A 24,549-nucleotide genomic window follows, 5' to 3' on the forward strand; every position below is an offset into this window, starting at 1 on the left:
TGATAATAACATTATTTTTACCTTCAATGATTTGTTATTTAATTTTATGGTTTGTTCTCTTATGAATTCATTAATTTTTGGGTGTTGGACTATTCAATGTGATGGTTAGATGTGGTTGGCCGCTAGATGTGCAAGATTATTCTACTACTTAGAAAAGTCATTCTTTTGGATAATGTCACATTATTAATGCGCTATATTTGGTGAGTATTTGAATGAAGCGTTAAGATGACTTAAGTTTCGAGTTGCATAAAAATATAGAATTGACCACTTGCGCTTACCCATCCTGTGGAAAGTAATTTTTCTTGTCCTAACTCTGACAATAATGAGAAAATGTAGTGTTTTTTAGTTTTGATAATTATAGCCTACATGTTGAATTCAACTATCAAGTTACTAAAACGATAGTTGATCGGTGTTTATGAGGTGTTTGATTGCTTGGTCAGTTAGTCTAGAGACATGCTCCAAATCGTGAAGTTTGTGAATTAGCTGCTTCGGGTCTCTATTAATGACAATATCTCTTAATCTCAACCAAAAAAAAAAAAAAATTAGATAAACAATTCCCCTCCAAAATCTCGAGTTACTGGTTTTGCATGTGTAAAACCACTAACATCTTCTTCCTTCCGACTTCTCAGCTCTACAGAATCCAGTCCTCCCGGCTCCCACTCAACACTATTCTAAGGGCGTTGCTTCTATGTTAAACCACCACCGCAATGCCCTCAGACACTTCCACCCGCCGCCGCTATTCTCAATCTCCACCCTCTCTCTTTCCACCACCACCACAAAACCAACCCCAACTCACCCTCACTCCAATCTCCTCACACTCACCTCCAACGCCCAAACCCTCCACCAAACCAAGCAACTCCACGCTCTCTCTCTCCTCCACGCCCTACTCCCCCACAGCGTCTCCCTCTGCGCCTCCCTCATGCTCACCTACGCCACCTTCAACTCCCCCGACGCCTCTCGCCGCCTCTTTAATCAAACCGTTAAGTATTGCCGCACCGCTTTCTTGTGGAACACGCTCATAAGAGCCTGCTCCATTGCTCAGGTGGACGATCGGTTTCGGACTTACAATCAAATGGTTCGGAGCGGCGTGCAGCTCGATGATCACAGCTTTCCTTTCGTCATCAAGGCCTGTTCGGACTCTACGGAGGTGAAGAAGGGGATGGAGGTTCATGGGGTGGTGGTTAAACTAGGGTTTGATTCGGATGTTTACGTGGGGAACACGCTTCTTTCGTTTTATGGCAACTGTGGGAAACTAAGGGATGCACGGAAGGTGTTTGATGAAATGACTGAGAGAGATGTTGTGTCGTGGAATACGATTATCGGGGTGTTTTCGGTGAATGGGGGTTACGTTGATGCACTGCATTGTTATAGGGAGATGAATTTGGGAATTGGGTGTAGGCCGAATGTTGTGAGTGTTATTAGTGCATTGCCGGTTTGCGCAGAGCTTGCGGATGAGGTGATGGCGGTTCAGATACATTGCTATGTTGTGAAGTCTGGTTTGGGTACGCAGGTGACTATTGGGAATGCATTGGTTGATGTGTATGGGAAGTGTTGGAATGTGAAGGCGTCGAAACAGGTTTTTGATGAGATGAGTCAGCGGAATGAGGTTTCTTGGAATGCAGCTATTACTAGTCTTGCTTATGTGGGGAATAACAGGGAAGCATTGGATACATTTAGGTTGATGATTGATGTAGGGGTTAAACCAAACTCTGTCACCATTTCCAGCATGCTACCAGTTTTGGTTGAACTTGACTTATTTGGAGTTGGTAAAGAGCTCCATGGTTTCTGTATAAGAATGGGTATTGAATCAGACGTTTTTATTGGCAACTCATTAATTGATATGTATGCAAAATCAGGCCATTCACATGAGGCGTCCAATGTGTTCCGAGAGATGGATGAAAGGAATATTGTTTCTTGGAATGCCATGATTGCTAATTTTGCTCAAAACAGGCTTGAGTTGGAAGCAATTGGACTTCTGAGACAAATGCAAGCTCATGGTGAAATTCCCAATTCTGTCACCATCACAAATCTTCTTCCAGCTTGTGCACGGTTGGGTTCCCTTCGCCTTGGGAAAGAAATTCATGCAAGGACAATTCGCATGGGATCTGCCTCTGATTTGTTTGTCTCTAATGCTCTCACAGACATGTACGCAAAATGTGGCTGGCTAGATCTTGCTCGAAATGTCTTTAACATATCCCTTAGAGACGAGGTGTCCTACAACACACTGATAATAGGTTATTCTCAGACCACAGATTGCTCTGAATCTCTAAGTTTGTTTTCTGAAATGAAGCTGGTGGGCATGATGCATGACATTGTTTCATTTGTGGGAGTTATATCAGCTTGCGCAAATCTAACTGCAGTCAAGCAAGGCAAAGAGATTCATGGATCTGTAATAAGAAAGCTTTTTGACTCTCATCTCTTTGTTGCAAACTCACTTCTGGATTTCTATACCAAATCTGGCCGAATTGATCTTGCTACTAAGGTCTTTGACCACATTTCCAACAAGGATGTAGCCTCTTGGAATACTATGATTTTGGGATATGGAATGCTAGGTGAGCTTGACACTGCAATCAGTTTCTTTGAAGCAATGAGGGAAGATGGTGTAGATTATGATTCTGTTTCATACATTGCAGTTTTGTCATCTTGTAGTCATGGGGGGTTAGTTGAGAAGGGCAAAAGATACTTTGAGGGGATGCTGGCACGAAATATTGAGCCTACACAAAAGCACTATGCGTGCATGGTTGATCTCCTTGGCCGAGCTGGCCTCATGGAAGAAGCAGTAGAACTTATTAAAGGCATGCCAATTGTACCAGATGCCAACATTTGGGGTTCTTTACTTGGAGCATGTCGAATCCATGGGAACATAGAGTTGGCGAGTTGGGCAGCAGAGTATCTATTTAAGTTAAAACCTGACCATTGTGGGTACTATATACTGCTTTCTAACATGTATGCAGAAGCAAGTAGATGGGAAGATGTAAAGAGGGTGAGGGAATTGATGAAGTCAAGGGGCTTGAAGAAAAATCCTGCTTACAGTTGGGTTCAGATTCGAGACGAGGTGCATGCTTTCGGAGTTGGAGAGAGACTGGAGAGACTGAATTCAGATTGCTGGCTGGCAGAATCCTAATACATTTGATACTGAAATTAAGATTTGAGGGATACTGTTGAGATTTGAGAAGATCAATTTAGTACCTTCAAAGAAAAGGAGTTGAATTCTTCTAATGGCTATCAATGGAGTTAAACGGCTACAGGTTTCATCAGCCTTTACTCTGAATTTTGTTTTTATATTTTCTCTCTCTTATTTCAGTGTGTTTAATTGGATAAAAATGGAACAGTACTGATGTGGGCACTTAATTTTAGTGCATGGTACTATGATAGTCCTCACGACAGAAAGAAATAATCATATTCCCTGAATAAAGGGATAGTATATATATAGTACATATGTCTACTCTTCTGCTCTGTATATAATACTGGTGAGAAACTTGCCATTTCTGCAAATGCAACTAGGGTTGTTTATGTGTTGTGTTTGTAGGTAAAAGTCATACCTCTAGTCTAGAGTTGTAGATGTGTAAAACCAATTAGAAAAACAATTCCCCTTCAAAATCTCGAGTTACTGGTTGCATGTGTAAAACCACTAACTTCTTCTTCCTTCCGAATTCTCAGCTCTACAGAATCCAGTCCTCCCGGCTCCCACTCAACACTATTCTAAGGGCGTTGCTCTGTTTCTATGTTAAACCACCACCGCAATGTCCTCAGACACTTCCACCCGCCGCCGCTGTTCTCAATCTCCTCCCTCTCTCTTTCCACCACCACCACAAAACCAACCCCAACTCACCCTCACTCCAATCTCCTCACACTCACCTCCAACGCCCAAACCCTCCGCCAAACCAAGCAACTCCACGCTCTCTCACTCCTCCACGCCCTACTCCCCCACAGCGTCTCCCTCTGCGCCTCCCTCATGCTCACCTACGCCACCTTCAACTCCCCCGACGCCTCTCTCCGCCTCTTTAATCAAACCGTTAAGTATTGCCGGACCGCTTTCTTGTGGAACACGCTCATAAGAGCCTGCTCCATTGCTCAGGTGGACGATCGGTTTCGGACTTACAATCAAATGGTTCGGAGCGGCGTGCAGCTCGATGATCACAGCTTTCCTTTCGTCATCAAGGCCTGTTCGGACTCTACGGAGGTGAAGAAGGGGATGGAGGTTCATGGGGTGGTGGTTAAACTAGGGTTTGATTCGGATGTTTACGTGGGGAACACGCTTCTTTCGTTTTATGGTAACTGCGGGAAACTAAGGGATGCACGGAAGGTGTTTGATGAAATGACTGAGAGAGATGTTGTGTCGTGGAATACAATTATTGGGGTGTTTTCGGTGAATGGTGGTTACGTTGAGGCACTGCATTGTTATAGGGAGATGAATTTGGGAATTGGGTGTAGGCCGAATGTTGTGAGTGTTATCAGTGCATTGCCGGTTTGCGCAGAGCTTGCAGATGAGGTGATGGCGGTTCAGATACATTGCTATGTTGTGAAGTCTGGTTTGGGTACGCAGGTGACTATTGGGAATGCATTGGTTGATGTGTATGGCAAGTGTTGGAATGTGAAGGCATCGAAACAGGTTTTTGATGAGATGAGTCAGCGGAATGAGGTTTCTTGGAATGCAGCTATTACTAGTCTTTCTTATGTGGGGAATAACAGGGAAGCATTGGATACATTTAGGTTGATGATTGATGTAGGGGTTAAACCAAACTCTGTCACCATTTCCAGCATGTTACCAGTTTTGGTTGAACTAGAATTATTTGGGGTTGGGAAAGAACTCCATGGTTTCTGTATAAGAATGGGTATTGAATCAGACGTTTTTATTGGCAACTCATTAATTGATATGTATGCAAAATCAGGCCATTCACATGAGGCGTCCAATGTGTTCCGAGAGATGGATGAAAGGAATATTGTTTCTTGGACTGCCATGATTGCTAATTTTGCTCAAAACAGGCTTGAGTTGGAAGCAATTGGACTTGTGAGACAAATGCAAGCTCATGGTGAAATTCCCAATTCTGTCACCATCACAAATCTTCTTCCAGCTTGTGCACGGCTGGGTTCCCTTCGCCTTGGGAAAGAAATTCAGGCAAGGACAATTCGCATGGGATCTGCCTCTGATTTGTTTGTCTCTAATGCTCTCACAGATATGTACGCAAAATGTGGCTGGCTAGATCTTGCTCGAAATGTGTTTAACATATCCCTTAGAGATGAGGTGTCCTACAACACACTGATAATAGGTTATTCTCAGACCAAAGATTGCTCCGAATCTCTAAGTTTGTTTTCTGAAATGAAGCTGGTGGGCATGATGCATGACATTGTTTCATTTGTGGGAGTTATATCAGCTTGCGCAAATCTAACTGCAATCAAGCAAGGCAAAGAGATTCATGGATCTGTAATAAGAAAGTGTTTTGACTCTCATCTCTTTGTTGCAAACTCACTTTTGGATTTCTATACCAAATCTGGCCGAATTGATCTTGCTACTAAGGTCTTTGATCGCATTTCCAACAAGGATGTAGCCTCTTGGAATACTATGATTTTGGGATACGGAATGCTAGGTGAGCTTGACACTGCAATCGGTTTCTTTGAAGCAATGAGGGAAGATGGTGTAGAATATGATTCTGTTTCATACATTGCAGTTTTGTCATCTTGTAGTCATGGGGGGTTAGTTGAGAAGGGCAAAAGATACTTTGAGGGGATGCTGGCACGAAATATTGAGCCTACACAAAAGCACTATGCATGCATGGTTGATCTCCTTGGCCGAGCTGGCCTTATGGAAGAAGCAGTCGAACTTATTAAAGGCATGCCAATTGTACCAGATGCCAACATTTGGGGTTCTTTACTTGGGGCATGTCAAATCCATGGGAACATAGAGTTGGCGAGTTGGGCAGCAGAGTATCTATTTAAGTTAAAACCTGACCATTGTGGGTACTATATACTGCTTTCTAACATGTATGCAGAAGCAGGTAGATGGGAAGATGTAAAGAGGGTGAGGGAATTGATGAAATCAAGGGGATTGAAGAAAAATCCTGCTTACAGTTGGGTTCAGATTCGAGACGAGGTGCATGCTTTTGGAGTTGGAGAGGGACTGGAGAGACTGAATTCAGATTGCTGGCTGGCAGAATCCTAATACATTTGATACTGAAATTAAGATTTGAGGGATACTGTTGAGATTTTGAGAAGATCAATTTAGAAAATTTAAAGAAAAGGAGTTGAATTCTTCTAATGGCTATCAATGGAGTCGAACGGCTACAGGTTTCATCAGCCTTTACTCTGAGTTTTGTTTGTTTATTTTCTCTCTCTTAATTCAGTGTGTTTAATTGGATAAAATGGAACAGTACTGATGTGGGCACTTAATTTTTAGTGCATGGTACTATGATAGTCCTCACGACAGAAAGAAAGAACCATATTCCCTGAATAAAGGGATAGTACATCTGTCTACTCTTCTGCTCTGTATATGATACTGATGAGAAATTTGCCATTTCTGCAAATGCAACTAGGGTTGTTTATGTGTTTTGTTTGTAGGTAAAAGTTATACCTATAGTCTAGAGCTGTACATGTTAGAGCAGAAAGCTTATTGCTGCTTTAGATTATATGTCCTTGGTTTACTGTGATTCATTTCATGAATGATCTAACAATTAGAGAGTCATTTTGGTTGGTAGTTTCTCACTTAAGGACCAGCTTGCACAATCAAAAGTAATGGGATCAAAAGCTCTTTACCTTCTTGACAGGACATTATGTTCTGTAATGAGGTCAAGATGGCTCATGGTGTGTCTTGCTGCACAGGATTAGTATTTTAGTATATTGAAGAACCATGATTATTTCTAATCTAGGTCTCTACTTGAAAGACATTTCTTCTCATGTAATCTTATCTGTTATTGCCAAGGATCCTCACACACTCATAGAGAAAAAAAGATTGTATATGCTTCAAGTCAAATTCTGCTGGTATACTAGGTAATGCTCTAGGAACTGAAGACACACAAGCTGATTGTTTGGAGGAATTTCAGCAAAATATAAATGAATATATTTCTCGATGTTGTCAGAACGGGACAGTTATAGAATGCTCAGCAGAGAAGAAGTTGTGGGATGTTAGCACTTAGCAGTGATGATCGTAAGAATTTAGTCTTGATGATTCAAGTTCAGGGTGACTAAATACTCACAGCCAAGCAGGGCCCAATATCTTGACCTATATTGCTTTCCAAAAATAATAACGGGACTGGCTTACATGTTGAGTAAACCTCTTTCCCAGTTTATTCTACTGTTTTTGGGTTTATGTGGATTAATCTAATTGCTACATAATTCTATATCCATGTATAATGTTAGCTCTTCAGTACGAGTTTAAGTGGGCACCTTCTCTTCCAATGTTTTTCCTTTCTTTCTTTTTTCTTGCCTATTTGGTGTCATCTGATGCTTTTGTTTATGATTCAAATAAATGACTACTTCTGTCTGTCTCATGAGAGACATGAAAGTCATACTGTTCAGTACTGGTTCATTGTGTGACAATTTATTACTTCATTTTAAAGTTTCATGCAGTGCAGATTCACAATAGTTTTCTTTCTGCCTTAAGATGACCGTATTGCATGAGGGTATTAGGTTTTGACTCCCTCTACTATTTACTCGTTTTATTTCCTCACAGATGGTCAATTGAGCACCCATAAGCAGGGTCAAGGCTTCATCTCCAAGGTGGCTTATGCAATAGGTTTGGGAGACGAGCACTGCATTTCATGTCATCATGTGAAGTAAGCAGGTATAGTTTAAAACTATGAACTTTTATTTCAAATTGTCAAATGTTGCATGCCATCTTCTCTTCTTTACAGATGGGGTTGCCATATTTTTCTTTTAGTTTCATCTTCCTGCTGCAGGACTTTTGAGGGCTCCCATTCTACCCTCACCAGCTCCATGGAGTAGAATCCAGGCTTCTTTAAATGGAGGACAATGCAGTTGGAGCCAATTCATCCGCTAACTTGATTGTGGCAATTGTGATGTTCTCATGGTAATTCATTTGATGTTGTTTTATTAAGTTATTTATTACTTTTTAAATGAGGGATGAACCTAGGAACTCAAGATGAAATGATATCATTGTTCAAGGAAAACCTAATTTGTGTTTAGCCCAAACTCTAGGTTACTTGACCTAGTGGTAATAGGATTTAATTAGAAGGATCTAGAATCCTAATCAATGTAGAATTACTTTCCTTATATGATTGAGATTCTATACATTGTAATCATCTATATAAAGAGGCCCCTATTATCAATGAGAATACACAGCGAATTTCTCTCAATATCAGTTTCTCTACAACACGTTATCAGCACGAGCCCTAACCCTAGCCCTAAAAACCAAAACTCTTTTCACCAAAACTACCGCAAGCTCCTAGCCCTTGCTAGCCATGTCGTACGCTGCCCCTGCAGCCCTTGCGCACCCGTGTGCCGCCTACTGCCCCTGCAGCATTGCCGCACGCCTGCTGCCTCCTGCAGCACAGCAGGACGCTCATTCCTGTGCAGATCAGGCTGCTTGCACGCCCCGAAACATCTAGTTCAGGACTTCAGATAAAAATTCTTCCTTCATCAAAGTTGTTCACCTCTGTCTCTTCTATTAGACCTCCAAATTTAAGCCCAATTGGAGTAGTTTTGAGACCTGTACACCAATCGGAGTGGGAGCTGTTCAGAAGCGAATCTGCTCCGAATTTCAACAAGTTTGATTCGCCTAGGACTGAAGCTCGTCTACAATCCTACAACGAGGATCGAATACGCTCTGCAATCCTACAACGAGGATCGAATACGCTTTGCAATTCTAAGATGTATGGTTTACTAAAAATTCCCCTTTTTGAAGTTTTTTTTTAATTCTTTTTCGCTTCTTTTTCTCGGGGACTTGCAACCTCCCTTCTTCTATCCCCCTTTCTTCATCATAGGGGAGACCTAATTAAGCCGAACTGTGGGGGTTCGTGCTCACTCCAAGCTTGGAGCTTGTAGAGTCCTCCAAACTTAGAGTTTGTTGAGAAGAAACGATCGACCTCAAACATCATTGTTTCGATCTAATCCAACCCCTCTTGGAATCGAATTTCTTGAAAGCGACTACGCTCAGAAATTTTATTTGTTTTCGTGGTAGTTTTTTTCTCTCCGAAACTAAGCCTAATATCTTGTTCTCTTTCAGGATGAGTAACCTGAACAAATTGGACTTTGCTCCATTGGGAACAACTGGCTCTGAATATCAAGGTGGGTTCGTGATGTCTGCCAGCATCTCAAGGCCGATGGAATCCTGGATACGATTCTCAAGCCTAGCCAGGACGTGCTAACTGTTGAGCAAGCTCAAGCTTTGGAAGCAAATAGAGCAGCCTTATAGGCAAATAAGGCGAAAGCCATCACCCTAATGACTCGTCATATGGATGATTCGCTCTAGTACGAGTGTATAAATGAAGAAGACCCCAGAAGGCTGTGGGTCTCACTCGAAGAAAGATTTGGCAACGTCCATGACTCCCTGCTTCCTGACCTAGAAGTGAGATGGCATAGCCTCCGCTTTTGTGATTTCAAGTCAGTTCTTGACTACAACTCGGAAGCACTTCGCATTAAATCCTTAATGGAATTCTGTGGTAAAGTGATCACAGATGCGATGTTGATTGAGAAGACTCTCTCTACCTTCCCCTTCTCTGCATTGATGGTTGTTAAGAACTATCGAATTGATGTTATTGCAGAACGAATCACAAGGTTTCATGAGCTCATTGGAGCTATGAATGTCGTTGAAAAGCATGACAACACCCTTGTGAAGAACTATAATTCGAGATCCGTGGATCCGGAATCCAATTATAGTTGCGCCCCTAAGAGAGGGTGCCAAGAGCGAAAACCTAATCTTAGGGATACTTCTGGACGTTCTGATCCATATAATCGCTCTACTTGGGAAGGTAACCGCCAAAATAGGCGAACACGGAACCGAAGAGGTCAACATGGAAAGAGAGAGGGAGGCAACACCTCTGGCCATGTTGGTGGCACCATCTAAATGACGCTTTCAAAGCGCCTCAATCAATGGAGTCTGAGCAAAGAGATGTATGTTCTCGATATGGAGTATCCAATCATTGGGCACACATTTGTAGAGCTCGTGAAGAAATTGTCACCGCCTACAAAGCAAATTGTGAAGCAAGAGAAGCTCACTATGTGGAACAAGAAGATCAAGAAAATGATCTAGAGTGAAGGGTTGAAGACTACAAATCTGGCTGAGATCAATAGATCGCCAATTCTGTTTAAATCTTTATTTTTTCCAAGAGATGTAATAGGCAATTGTCATATACTTTGTAGTAAATGCCAATAGTTTAGTCTTTCTTCAAAGTAGGCTCACCTAAAGTAAGTGTGATGTCTAGGAAGGTTCTGAGATTAGTGGTACTTAAGCGAGCCTTGCTCCACTGACATCTCTCTACTCACCTGGTCACATGTATTTTGGAATTACCGAAAGAAGTTAGACGACTACCATTGTTTTGCATTAGCTAGCATTTGGGTTAGATTCTCCTAATGGTTAAGAGACAATGATGTACTCCGTTGGCTTATGAATAAAATTTCGAGTTCTTTTCATTATGACTTAATTTTGATTCTAAGCATATTACTTTGTGACTACGATGACTAGGCCATCAGTATTAATTCAAGGACATGGAATAGCCCAAGTTCCCCTTGCCAACGGGCACCTTGATTACTGTCGGAAAAAAAAAAAAAAAAAAAAAACAAAAACTCTCTACGCTCTTAGGGCAAATCGCACCTATGAGTAGCCAACGGATTCCATGCGAAAACACATGTAGAGAACGGAAATGAGTTCCTTTGCAATACCTCTAATGATTGCAAACAAAGGCGCATCTTAGAGAAGTTTATGTGTCTCTCTAGTGGACTTTATGTTACTATTCGAGCTATTAAATCCAATAAAGTTATGAGAGAAGATCTCTTGGATTTAGACACATATTGGCTTTGTCACGACAGGATAGATCATCCTAGTCATGATATGATGATCCGTCTACAAAAGACTTCACACGGACATCTTTTCTCTCGAGCGAAATGAAGCATGAATCAAAAGTTGATTCTTATACTAAGTGTGACCGATGCTACTGCCTAGGACACCGCCTCCGTCCACCACCAGCCTAGGGCTGACGTAGTCCCTATCCATGACTCCATGGATGGCGTACATCATGGTGATGGCGCCCTAGGTGATGCTGCAATCACCAACTTGCTTCAAAATAGCGTTTCAGACGCTCATGCCTAACCAAAATTCTCATTGGTTGCTTCTAAAGCCTCTCACTCATTTTACAAAGCCCGTTCCTTAGGGAAACTAGGACTGAGACCGTCCTATGCAAAGGATATGAAAATATTCATTATGTTCTTACATAGAATCCATAGGGATTCTCTGGATTGATTCAACCAACTTGCAGACGTTTAAATATCTCATGATGTTGGTTGACATGCAAACACGCTGGTCACGTGTTGTACCATTGTCCATTTGTAATGTTGCTTATGAAACACTCCTAGTACACAGCATATGACAACGGGCTCACTCCCCAAATCATCATATTCAGTCAATTGGATTTGACTATGCTAGTGAGTTTACATCGAAGACTTTCGATGGTTATTGCATTTGGGACTGATGTTGGACATCATATTCCCATGCGCACACCCAAATGGTCTCGCGGAAACGACTACGATGGTAGTCCGGACATTGGTAATGCGCACCAATCTCCTTATCTCCGCTTGGGGTGATGCAATATCACATGCAGCTATGCTAATTCGTCTACGACCCACTGCCACTCAATCTACCTCTGCGATACAGCTAGTGACTGGGTACAAATATCGTACTTACGCATATTTGAGTGCCATTTATGTGCCAATTGAGCCGCCACAGCGCTTTATAATGGGTCCTTACAGACGAATGGGCAACTACGTTGGATATGAGCTTCCAACAATCATCTGCCACTTAAATGCCCTTGCTAGGCGATCTCCTTACCGCTAGATTTGCGGATGTCACTTTGATGAGACAGTTTCCCGTTATTAGGGGGAGATAAGAACACGAATGTTCAACAGGAACGACAGGAATTGTCGTAGTCTGTCCCCACTATGTCTCATCTCGATCCCTACTAAAGTGACGAGATCACACAAATATGTTGCAAACATTCCTGCAAGGATGGACGTCCCTACGAGAGGACGTTGCGCCACCCTACACGGAGGTAGGCATGGCGCCAACGCCATAAAGAGTGGCACTTTGGCGTTACAGGCCATGGCCCCAGCTAGGATGCGTGGGAGGCCCGTGGGTTCGAAGGATACTTTGGCACATTCTAATCCTTTGATCATCAAGACTCAAAATCCGTCTCATGAGAATCTTCCGGGTTATGGTTATCTTTGGGGGACACCTCAACGTCAGAACCTATTCCTGAGAATATAGAGATCTATGAAACTTACACGAGTGTACATGAGACGTGGGATAGAAACTCCATCATAATTGTTGATGTAGTTGCGCATGAGTTTGTTGAGTCTAATGATATCGAACCACGCTCCGTTGATTAATGAATGTCAACGTAGAGAAATTTGGCCTAAATGGAAATATGCGATCCAGGTTAAGATGGATTCTTTAACGAAGATGAATGTTTTCGAGCTAGAGATGCCAACACCTCTTAACAAAAAACCTGTTGAATAATGGGTCTTCGTTAGAAAGCGTAGTGAGAAAAAGAGATGGTAATCTAGCCTTATGGCGCAAGGCTTCCCACAAAACGCTATGGAATCGACTACGATAAGACATATTCTCTTGTAATGGATGTCATTGCACTCCACTACCTTGTCAGTTTGGTAGTTTCCGAATAACTGAACATGCAGCTTACAAATGTGGTCACTACGTATCTCTATAGGGATCTAGATACGGAATATACATGAAGGTTCATGATGAACTTCATTTACCCAAGTCAAGTGGCTTTAGACCATGAAGCGCGTTTACAAAGAGGTTGAAACACTCACTAAAGTGACTACTTGATTGGGAAAGGATATGCCCACACCTTTCTATGACAAGTTTCGGATTCTATCGCAGTTCATGTTAGACATGATCTTCATTAGAAGCCCTTAAATAGTTAAGGGAAACCGCTGAACACTTGAAATCCGTAGTTTGAGATGAAAGATTTTGGGAGAACACGATTATGTCTCGGTTTAGAACTTGAGCATCGTGTTGATAGATGCTTAGGCATTTGACAAGGTCAAACCTTCAAGCACCCCCATGATCATCCATAGTCTTGATCCTGAAAAGAATCCTCTTCGTCGAAAGGATGATGACGAAGATGTGCTAGAGGCAGAAGTGCCTTACTTAGTACAATAGGCGCATTATTGTACTTATCCCAATGCACAAGACCGGACATCTCATATGTTGTGAACTTGTTAGCTAGATATAGCTCTGCGCCAATGCGACGCTATTGGATTGGTGTAAAAGATATCTTTCGATACTTGAGATGTATGAGTGATATGGGCTTGTTCTATCCCTACAAAGAGATGATAGACCAACATTGGACTGCGTCTATTATCCCCATCCCAAAACGACATGTGTTTTGGAAGGTTTTACTGATGTTGAGTATCTCTCTGACCCACACAAAGGTCATTCCCAAACTGGTTAAGTGTTCACCATGGGAAAAGACCATGATATCTTGGAGGTCTATAGAATAGACCCTAGTCGCTATATCTTCGAACAATGCAGAGATCATTGCTCTTCACGGAGTGGTTCGTGAATGTATATGGATTGGATCCATAATTACGCATGTTCGAAGCAATTGTGGTTTGAAGTTTACCACAGATGAGCCTACGAGCATTTAGGATAATGCTGCTTGTTTTGAACAAATGAGGCAAGGCTACATCAAAAGAGATAACACCAAGCATTATCAGCAACAACAGACTCTCCTCAAGATCAAAGTGAACTAGGTTCAATCTGAGGACAGTGAGGCAGACTTGTTTACTAAGTCATTGCCCAAATCCACGTTCGAGAAACATGTGGCAAGAATTGACTTGCGGAAATTATCTGAACTCCCATGATCGTAGTCGTCAGGGGGAGGCGCAGACATCAGGAGGAGATGTCTACATGTTCACCTCGAAACGTGAAGAGTGTGTTGTGCTCTTTTTCCCCTTCGACCGAGGTTATTTTTGTCCCACTGGGTTTTTGTTACTCGGCAAGGTTTTTAACGAGGCAATGAGAGAAGCACCACGTTTGGGCAACACAAGGGGGAGTGTTCAAGGAAAACCTAATTTGTGTTTAGCCCAAACTCTAGGTTACTTGACCTAGTGGTAATAGGATTTAATTAGAAGGATTTAGAATCCTAATCAATGTAGAATTACTTTCCTTATATGATTGAGATTCTATACATTGTAATCCTCTATATAAAGAGGCCCCTATTATTAATGAGAATACACAGCGAATTTATCTCAATTTCAGTTTCTCTACAACAATCATATAATAATCGCTAAATTAATTTTGTGATAAAAAAGAGCCATTAATGTGTTGATATGCAATATGTTATGTCTTTAAAAAAAATTAATAAATGACAATAACTATAGTAAAATCCAATCAACAATTATTATATGGGCAAGGACAGTAGGGGTGGCCTCGCGAGACCGAAAACCGAAAAAAACCGCACCGAAAGCCGAACCGAAGCCGAACAAAACCGCACCGAAAAAAACCGAACCGAAAAAAAAAAACCGCACCGAACCGATTCTGTTCGGTTCGGTTTTCGGTTTCGGCCCCGTAAAAACCGAACCGAACCGAATTACTGTTCATATTTCACAAAACGACGTCGTTTTGTTTTAGGGATCAGAAAACCCTAATGTCGTGATATAAATAGTTTATCGCAGCCTCACTTCTGACTTCGGTTCCCCTCTCAGACTCTTCTAGTTTAGGCTCTCTTCCTCTATCACGCAGCCACATCGCACCAGATCAGACACCGATCAAGGCCGCCAAACCTTGCCATAAGGATGTCGTCGTCACCAGCGTTATCAACTACATCATCTGGTGATGGGTTCGTCAACACCATCAACATCGTTCTCGGCCGACGCTTTAGTCGAGTATAGGCCTGGCCAGATCAGAAGAGTCTCCCGCATCCCCAATGAACATCTTCGCACAAAGGTACCATCTTATTGAAATTTCTGGACCCATTTACAAATTTGATGTTATTTCTCAATTGGGTGAATTCCCATTTCTTCTCTTCATCAATCCTCATAGTTTTCTTGTCGTCGTCAAGAACACAAGATCACCAAGGAGTGGAAGGTCGTCAGTTCTCTCAGTTTTCTGTTCGTCTCTGGTTTCCGCTGCAGCTCTGGTCATCCAGGCCTTCAAGGAGCCGGATCCCGACCGCAAGAAGGTCAACAACATCGAGCACAATGACCTGAGCGGGACCGATGTTCTGACTGCACCCTTCTTCTTCTTCATACTCCCCAGATCTGGAGCCTCTTTCTCTCTCTATCTTTCTCTATCTCTCTTTGTATCTGTATATATCTATAGATCTCTCTCTCTCTCTCTCTCTCTCTCTGATTCTTGTTGATATTGATAGTTTTGTATTTCGTGAAAACTTAGATGAAGGTGAGACCTCAAGAACATCCTTGGCGCTGGTACGTTTTTGCTTTCTGTGATTTATTTGCTTATTGTTTGGTTAAACATAGGCCCAAAGTTTGGGGCTTTATGATTGATTAGTGCTCTCAAGTACTCTCTCTATTTCTCTCTATATTTGTATATATCTATAGATCTCTCTCTCTGTTGATTATGATTGATGTTAACAGTTTTGTGCAGTACCAAAATTGTTTGAGGATCAAATTGTTCAATTACTTGTGCGATCTAACTGAATTGATTGATCAGGTGATGTGGGCTTTTTCCATATATTTGGAAGCAGTCGTCAGTCGTCACACTTCCTCAACTGGTGCTGTTGCGAAGGACAAGAAATATTGACAACTTAACAGGGCAATATGTAGTCCTCCTCGGGTAATTACTCCGTTTAAATTTTTGTTTTTTGAATTCAAGAAGTATTGACAACTTAACAATAGTCACTACATGACTAACTTTATATCTCTTTCGCAATGCTCTGTAGCTTGGCCTATTTTTGAAAGATCTTACTATCTCTATTGATAGCTTATGGTTCAGCAACAATGGGACAGCTCTATTTCTTTCACATGATTCTCATTAAGAAGGTAGCTAGTTACTTTTCAATCCACAGCATTGGACGTGTTTGTTTTCTAGCATATTTGCTTGGATCATATTGTAGGATGAGTGGTTGTCGTACATGTGTTCAAGGTGTTATAAATTGTTGATGCTCGTAAGTTGTATTTTCTTAAATGGTTATGTTCTGCCTTTAAACACAAAGGTAGCAGGTTATGTTTGCCTTTGGATGCTTGTGGGTATGATATATGGCTACTAGTTCAAGTTGAAGTAGTTCCAAGTGCTTATGCTTAATTGTAGGTGTTATTGAATGCTTGAGTCTGCCACCTTCAATCTTCTGTGTTCCTGGTTTCTGCTATAGTAGTTACCAGTAATAAACCCATTTCATTTTAATGTTTTACTACTTTTTGTGGGTGCAATGCAGGCCATCCTGCCACCAGATCTTGAAGAGAACCTGAGGCTGAGATGTAAGGGCAGTAGGGCCACCATTCATGCACTTCGGCTCCGGTAGGAGAGGGATATATATATATATTTTTTTGGGGTTATTCAATTCTTGGGATAGTTTGCTCTTTTTATTTTTTATTCTTGTTTTGTTTTGTGGCTCCAATGGCCTGGTTTTTAATTGTCTAAAAGGCTCCAATGGCCTTGGACTATATTGTTGGTGGACATTATAAATTTTGGACTCGGTTCTTTATTTTGAAGCTTTGAAGTTTGAATTATATGGACTATGGAGTATAGAACTATAGATTATTGTCTATTGAAGTACAAAGTATGCATTATTAAACTTGTAAAATCATTGTTAGGTTTGAAGAAACAAAAAACTTATCGAGTTGCAATACCAGAGAGGTAGAAATAAAGTAGTAAAAATCTGTTTTTCAAAAAAAAAAAAAAAAAAAAAAAAAAAAAAAAACCGAAACTGGGCCGAACCGAACCGAACCGTTCGGGTCGGTTCGGTTTTCGGTTTCAACTTCTCAAAAACGCAAAACCGAACCGAACCGAACCGAGTCTAACTTCGGTTCGGTTTTCGGTTTAGGCCCAAAACCGAACCGATCGGAACCGAACCCACCCCTAAAGGACAGACAATAATCCATCGAATTTGTAAAAAAAGTTATGACTGAATCACGTTCTATTTTCAGAGTAAAAGGAGAGTGAAAATGACACAGGTGTCCCCTCGTATTTTCCAATGGCGCCAAGTGTTGGCGCCAAAATGAAGAATTTCCCGCCCTATTTATCTGCTTGCTTGTCTGACAACCAATATAAATAGTGGAAAATAGAGACAGAGAGCGTCTGTCCTGTTATTAGGAAAGAAATGGGAATTACGAAAAATGGGACGTGCAGCAGCTGGTGCAGCCACCCTCTTGGCAATCAAAGGTGCCAAGGGGACCAAACCACTTGTCTTCCTCAGGTATTTCATTCTCTCAGTTGCCCGTCTGAGTGCTGCAGCTACAAGATTGTGATGGTTATTTCTAATTTTTAATTAATTTGTCTTTTTATTGGCTTGGTGTCTTAGATCTGATTGGTCTTCAAATGAAATTTAAATTTACGATCATACGATGATGTTTTGTTTTAGGTTTTGATAGATTTCTTTGTACTATGACTTTGCCATTATTGATTATGGTTAAAAGTGTTGGCTTTTGACTGCTATTTTATTGAAAAAAGAAAAAAAAAACTTATAATCCCTTTTGTGATATGAATTTAAGTTTTCATTGCCATTTTGTTGTATCATGAATGATATATAGCAACTATTCTCCTTCACAGTTTATGGTTTTGCACGAGTGGGAATAACATTGTCCTTATGGATTTGTGGTTATGGCATTCCAAGCTGACTCCCCATTATGTGAATTATGAATTTATTACAATGGATTTAGCCAAAGACATAGATTTTTCATTTTCTCTATCAGGATCCTTAATAACAAATTATTCACTACTTGCTTCGTCATGAATTTTGGGTTGAAATTCCGTTTGTCTATGATTTGATGCAATTGAAAAAGGAATTTTGACGAGCAATTTCTGGATCCTCCTCCATTTTCTTAGACAAATGCTGTCTTTATTTATGCCTGGTTTTGTTTTTCCTTGGTTATAAAATATTTTGCCTAATTTTTCGGAGATTTGGCGATAGGACGATGAACAAAAAAAGTGAACGGGCTCCCAAAAGGCAGCAGCAGCAGAAGCAGCCAATCTCTCGGAGACCACAGGTCCCAGTGGGATCAAACCAAGTGGTACTTTATGGATTTGTTTAGAACTTAGAGAGCAAGAGAATGAACTGAAAATAGCTGGTTTATCAATAGTTGAAGCTGAGGAAAATGAGGATGCAAAGTTTGCAAGACTATTACAAGAAGAATACTGGAAGTCAATGAAACAAAAAAAAAAAAAAGTCGGGGTTCGTCATGGTTCATAATCGGTGTCTCCACATCTCAGAGTCAAGGAGTGCTTCTTCTTGCTATCTGGGCGCTTTCAAACTCAACCATCCCGAGGCATTGGTGTTTATCAACAACTGCAATGTAATCTCAAGGGCTGTGATGAAGAAATGTGGAGATGCCGATGATTCCATCTCAACTACAGATGCTGCTGAATTAGCCGCATCACTTGATGAGAAGGTGAAGAATGATTTGCCACTGCCAGGGCAAGTAGATTTCATTAATGGAGGGCCTTCCCAACATGTTTGTTTCTGAAATGAATAGATTCAACACCAGCACTAGCATTGAGCTCAGTATCAAATGATTTTGGCATTCTTATTGAGAAGGGGTATTTGAACTTGGACCTCTACCAGCATTCTATTAGAGAGTAACGCCTTACGAAAAAGCATTCTCTCCAACAGAATGCTGGTAGAGGCCCACGTGTTTCCCACTTCGAAATTCACAAGTGTTTGTATACATTTCCATACCTTTAATGTATAAACCAAATTAAGGCTTCAATATTTATATTTTAGATTTGGAAAATCTTATTATGTTATATCTTGAATGCAATACTCCTTGTGCCTTGGGACACGATATATAAAAGGCTAAATCCGTTGATTCTCGAAATTGATTGTAGCTACTAATAAAGGGGATGAATTTTAAATTCTTGTCGATTCTTTTGCTATTTTTTTTTTTTTAGGGAAATGGAATATATTTCAATGATCAAAAGATCATGACGACCGTACAAGGTCAATCTAGGGGATCCGAAGATCACCCATTACAATCACTGCTCAACTGACTATACAAATATTCAGACTAATACCCATAAGAGAATGCGAAAACTAAAATCCAAAAAGGAAATGCAAAACTACTAACCAAAAGGAAACTTCAAAGAAAAAACAACTAACAACTATGTTTATTCCAAAATACAACCCTAATTCTCCGCATCTACCATGAATGGCTTGGGGCCTAAGACCATCTTGGTGTACCCTTCCACCGTTCAAAGCAGTGAATAGCCTCAAATTAGAGTCATATAGAAGTCCATCCCACAACAAGCCCAACAAGAGCCCCGACCCAACCTCTGGCCCAAACAAGAGAGAGGAGGGAGAATGGACTGAAACCAGAAGCCCAGCCCACACCCATTGCCCTCAATCTGCAACTCAGACCGTCGATCACCGGTAGGATGCTTGCCGGAGGCACTGCTACCACACCAAGCAAGCAAGCCGCCACTGCCATTCCGGCAGACGACCTTGATCTTTAACCATCCCTGCCACCTCGAGGGACCTGGGTCCGACCTGGAAGATAGCCTCGTAGCAGGGCCGGTCCTGAGAATTCAGAAACCTAGTGCGAAAATTTGACACAGGGCTTATGTTCATTGCATAATGATTTAAAAAAAAAAAAAAAAAATTGGGTACAATAAAAAAAATGTTATGACAAGATCATTCAATAATAAATAATTATTCTCAAACAACTAATCAAAATAACTAAGAAAGTTTCAAATAATGTTTGACGAGACTATAACTCCTAATTCATTCATGACGATAACAAACTTCATATGTATCCCTCTCCTCTATAAGCACTTGTTTGCTGCACCACCCAATAAGCACTTGTAAGGCACAGCTTCGAATTTGTGTTGGGTTTAGTTTTATTTCTTTGCACATGTCTCTTTTATAAGGTTAATAAAAACCTAGTAACAAAAGGAAAAAAAAATCTAATTTGCTGACTTACCAAAAAAAAAATCTACTAACAAAAGGAAAAAGAAAATCCTAAACCCTAAAAGAATGTGAGATGTAAAAAAAGACAAAGAAAAAGAGGGAAGAAAAAGATAATCAGGGACACGGAGAGTGAAAGAAAAAGGAAGAAAAAGGAAGATTAAAAAGAAAAAGAGAAAAGGAAAAAAAATCAAGGACACGGAAGGTTTTTTTTTTTAAAAGGAAGAGAAAAGAATATTAAAAATGGAAGTCTGGGATTCGAACCCGTGACAAGGATATAGAACCCGCGCGCGCCTTGGCCAGCCAACCAACTAGACTACACAAGATTCTATGCATGGATAGGGAACAAAATTAATTATATTCATTTATACCAATATATACTCGAAACTCAAAAGTCGGAGGCCTCCCATTTTTAGAGGCCTTGTGCGGCGGCACTACCTGCACACCCTCAGGGCCGCCCCTGCCTCGTAGCCTAAACAAGCCCGACCTACTACAAAAACAAGAATTGCCTTCAAAGAGATGCTGACAAAGGTGCACCGCCAACAACTAGAAACCAGATCCGTCGCCGCCTCACACCCACTTCTCGTCCAGAGATGTCGGTCGCCCGCGATCTCAAATCCGAGAATACTCCCCTCCGCTGCACACGTGAACTTCTCACACCAGATACGAACGGCACCAGAAGACCCCCCTGACAGGCAAGAAATGACCCAGTTGCTGCCGCCCTGCTACCAAAAACCCCAGGGTTTCGGTACACTCAGCTCTGAAAAAGATGGAGCGAATTTGCTTCTAGCTTTCTCAACCCTCTTGTCGATTCTTTTGCTATTTAATGTGATACTCCTTTTTAAATTAACACTTAATTGATGCAATGTCTTGAGACACAAAATCTTTAATTCTCGAAATTGGTTGTAGCTACCAATTACGCAAACAAACTTTAAATTCTTGGCGATTCTTTTGCTGTTTTGCTACATTAGCCAAGATTACCATGGCCTTTTTAATCTCTTGAATTGATATAAGGGTTTTTGTCCATTTACCCTAATTCTAGGGTCATTTATCCCACTTACCTCATTAAGTTTTTTAATTCCTCCTGTTAATGCTCAAGTCCGGCGGTAGCCGATTCCTTGCTTAACGCGGGTCCGGTGGGCGGACCGCTACTCCTAGGATTAGGTGATTCCTGTTAGCTGCAACACAATAGACAGGGCGTCAGAGGGAGACCGCGTTGGGTGGTCTTCACTTCTCCGATGCCTAAGTCAGTCACTGTATATGCGCAGCATAACAATAAATGAGTAGTAATTGCGTAATTAATGAGGAGAGAGGAGAGAACCTTTTATAGTTGAGGAAGAGGTTGATCTTCTTCTTGTTTCCGATGTGGGACTGATGTGCTTCGATTCCCAGCGTCAGGAGCTTCTGATGCTATCTTGACGCGGCGCGTGGCGGCGCGTCAGCGGTGATCTGGGGGCGATCCGGGGCTCGAGCGGTAGCCCGCCTGGCCGTGACTTCGCAGGTCATCCCCTTGGTGAGAGTCAGTACTTCTGGAGGTACAATGAGCGTGGCTCATTATAGCTAATTATGCTCGTTCTAGCACATGTAGGTACAAGTCCCCCAAGTCCCCAGTCAAGGAGGGCAATCTTGGTTGGGGAGTTGATCGGCGGTGTGAAGCGTTACTTCCGCTAGACTTGCAACAGCATAATTAGCGTCAGTGCGTTGTCAACCATGGATTTACTGAGCAAATGCTTTATACCCTTTCGGGTGGGCCCCTGCCAGGCCCGCCAGGGAGTCCCCCACTCCCTAGCCAAGACAGACCTCCGGATGGTCGACAAATTGTTTATTGAGGGGAAGCTGCGCTGAGCAGAAGGTGTTGGGTAGCGAGCCCAATCTTAGTACCCAAGTGGCGGGGGTCAACGTACCTGATCAGGGTCGTCGTAGACTGTTGACAAGTCCCCGTGTCCCGTAGGGACGATCTGACCGTAACGCCGCGTGGCGGTCGTTGTCAGAATGAGGCGTAGCCTCTGGATCCGCCGCTGGCGGATACCCCCCGCTGGATGTAGCAGGAAACAGCGTCGGGTAGACGTGTTCGGCGGTGGTTACTGAGCGGAACTGCCCTCAGCAACGCACGGGGTTTGTAAGATGGAGAGGGCCCTGCCGGCAGTGCCATGTATAGCCGAGGCTGCCCTTGTCAAGTGGAAGTCTAGCGGGAATTCGCTCAGCGGACTTCGATACTTGGAAGATGACAAGTGAGAAGTTCCGCTAGCGGATACTTGGAAGATGACAAGTGAGAAGTTCCGCTAGCGGGGTTTCGCTCAGCGGACTTCGATACTTGGAAGATGACAAGTGAGAAGTTCCGCTAGCGGGGTTTCGCTCAGCGGACTTCGATACTTGGAACCTTTCGCCCAAAAGTTGTGGCTTCTGTCGGACGCTTCGCCTGATGGTGGTGGACACGTGGCAAACCCCTAAAGGGTTAGCGTGCGGAGGCGTGCCTCCTTCGCCGAGCCGTCTCCTCGCCATTAATGTCGAGTAATGATGGATTTCGTAACCGAGGCGACGCCTCGGTTAATCCGGAGAGTAACTGCAGCTGTGGGACACGCGTACGGCTGGCAGTCGATGTCGTTTTTTAAACGGACGGCGTGGGATTGTTTGACGTTGACATAAAAGGGGGGGAAGGTCGCATATTTGGCACTGCTCTAAACTTCGAACTGTGCCCTCGTCGTCTTCAAGTGTTCTGTGTCTGAGATCGGAGAAGAAAGGTGAGGCGATATCGGCGAGTTCTCGTGCGTGGAAGAACAGACGATCTCCGGCTGCGAAGAGTAGTGTGCACACTGCTGTCAGAGGCTCCACTGTCAAGGTTGGTAATCTGGCCTTTTTTCTGTTTGATTGGGTGTGCCTCATTGGATTTCTGGGTTTTTCTGTTATATGTTCTTTGTCAACGTACTGTGAGGGTGTGAGTGGGTTTGGGGAAGGGTGGTTGTGATTGACAAATGGGGTTGTTAGGGCTTTTCTAGATGGTCGAATCTGGGTTTTAGTCGGTTTGTTCTTGTTTTGGCATTTTTTGGGTTGAGTGTTGTTGATGTTCTTGGGCACTAACTGATATAGGGATAGGTTAGATCCTGTGTGAGCTAACTGATTTGGGTTTTAGGGTTTTGGGATGGCCGACGTCATAGAGATCTCGAGCAGTGAGGATTCTGGATCTGAAGTGTCGTTCAGCGCGGCGGATAGAAATTTTATTGACTCGTTGCGTCCGTCTGCCCGTGCAGGAACCTCACTGCCAGAACCGCTAGAAGTCGAGCCGCTACAGACCATTCCGTGGGACGTAGATATGGGTCATGCATCGCGTCCGGAGAGTTCTAGGGCGGGGAGGCTGCCGCTGCGCATACTTTGCATGAAGAGCGGCTAGAAAGTAATAGTGCCGCCAGCGGTTCCGCTGGCGGGGGAGGTGGAACGGGGGAGGATACCGAGTCTGCGTGGGTGTTCGAGGACGGCACCCCTGTTGACGAGGCGGGAGGTGGGATGACAGCTGTTGCAGTCAACCGGCTGAAGCGGGTGTTCCGGTTGCCCGGCGCGGTGAAGCTGCGTCCGCCGACGGTAGAGGAGAAAGCTTCAATTCTGCCAGGAGGCCATGCCGCGGTGCACGAGGCTATATTCCGCGAGGGAGTGACCCTCCCGCTGGTGCCCAACCTTCAGATTCTGCTGTGCGAGTTCGGCATCGCCTTTGGGCAAGTGTGCCCCGACATGTGGCGGTTACTGCTGTCGCTGAACTCGTTGTGGCGGTTGTCTGGTTGCGAAGGACCGACCGTGGCGGAGGTGTTGCATTTCTATGAACTGGTGTACGTGAAGCGCCAGGGTTGTAGAGGGCAAGTAAACCTCAGCCGTCGGCAAGGAGCGCCCAAGCTGATCGAAAACCAGCGGGACTCAATGTCGTACTGGCGGGGCTCGTTTGCATTGCCACAGCGGGATGGGAGTACCAGGCGGGGGCTAACGAGGGGGAGCCGTCGTTTAGAATTAAGTCAGAATTTCAGCCCATCCGAGGTTGTTTGTTGTTTCCGCTGAACATGATTGGCGTGGTTTCTGTTTTTTTTTTTTTTTTTGTGTACTCTACTGATGATGACCTGTTTGTGCAGCGGGGTTGCAGTACAACTTAACTCGTGAGGAAGAGTGCCGGGTAGCACGCATCAGAGGTTTTTGGCGGAATCGCAACTTGCTGGACTTCCGTCTCCTTAGCGGGTGGGAGTTGTTGGTAGCTCAACAATTGACGCGCGCCGTTGGTAAGTAATCTTAGCTGTATCGTACC

The 24,549-nt window shown here is 42.9% G+C and overlaps 1 protein-coding gene across 7 annotated transcripts; it reads left to right on the plus strand.

Moving 5' to 3' along the window:
* The first annotated feature begins 517 nt into the window (after positions 1-517).
* On the plus strand, positions 518-16,814 carry LOC112185356 (putative pentatricopeptide repeat-containing protein At1g69350, mitochondrial). Of its 7 annotated transcripts, none has more exons than XM_040513865.1 (7): positions 3,129-6,285; positions 7,667-7,777; positions 7,874-8,023; positions 14,896-15,618; positions 15,863-15,985; positions 16,092-16,191; positions 16,584-16,814. In XM_040513865.1, exon 1 carries the CDS (start codon positions 3,725-3,727, stop codon positions 6,158-6,160), a length of 2,436 nt encoding a protein of 811 aa, XP_040369799.1. In that variant the 5' UTR covers positions 3,129-3,724; the 3' UTR covers positions 6,161-6,285; positions 7,667-7,777; positions 7,874-8,023; positions 14,896-15,618; positions 15,863-15,985; positions 16,092-16,191; positions 16,584-16,814. The 7 variants fall into 7 exon arrangements, with proteins under 7 accessions (XP_040369801.1, XP_040369800.1, XP_024179363.1 ...); XM_024323594.2 differs by having other exon boundaries at positions 7,893-8,023; XM_040513863.1 differs by having other exon boundaries at positions 7,667-8,023.
* The last annotated feature ends 7,735 nt before the right edge of the window (positions 16,815-24,549 follow it).

This window comes from Rosa chinensis, chromosome 2 (genome assembly GCF_002994745.2).
Source record: "Rosa chinensis cultivar Old Blush chromosome 2, RchiOBHm-V2, whole genome shotgun sequence".
Lineage (NCBI taxonomy): Eukaryota > Viridiplantae > Streptophyta > Magnoliopsida > Rosales > Rosaceae > Rosa > Rosa chinensis.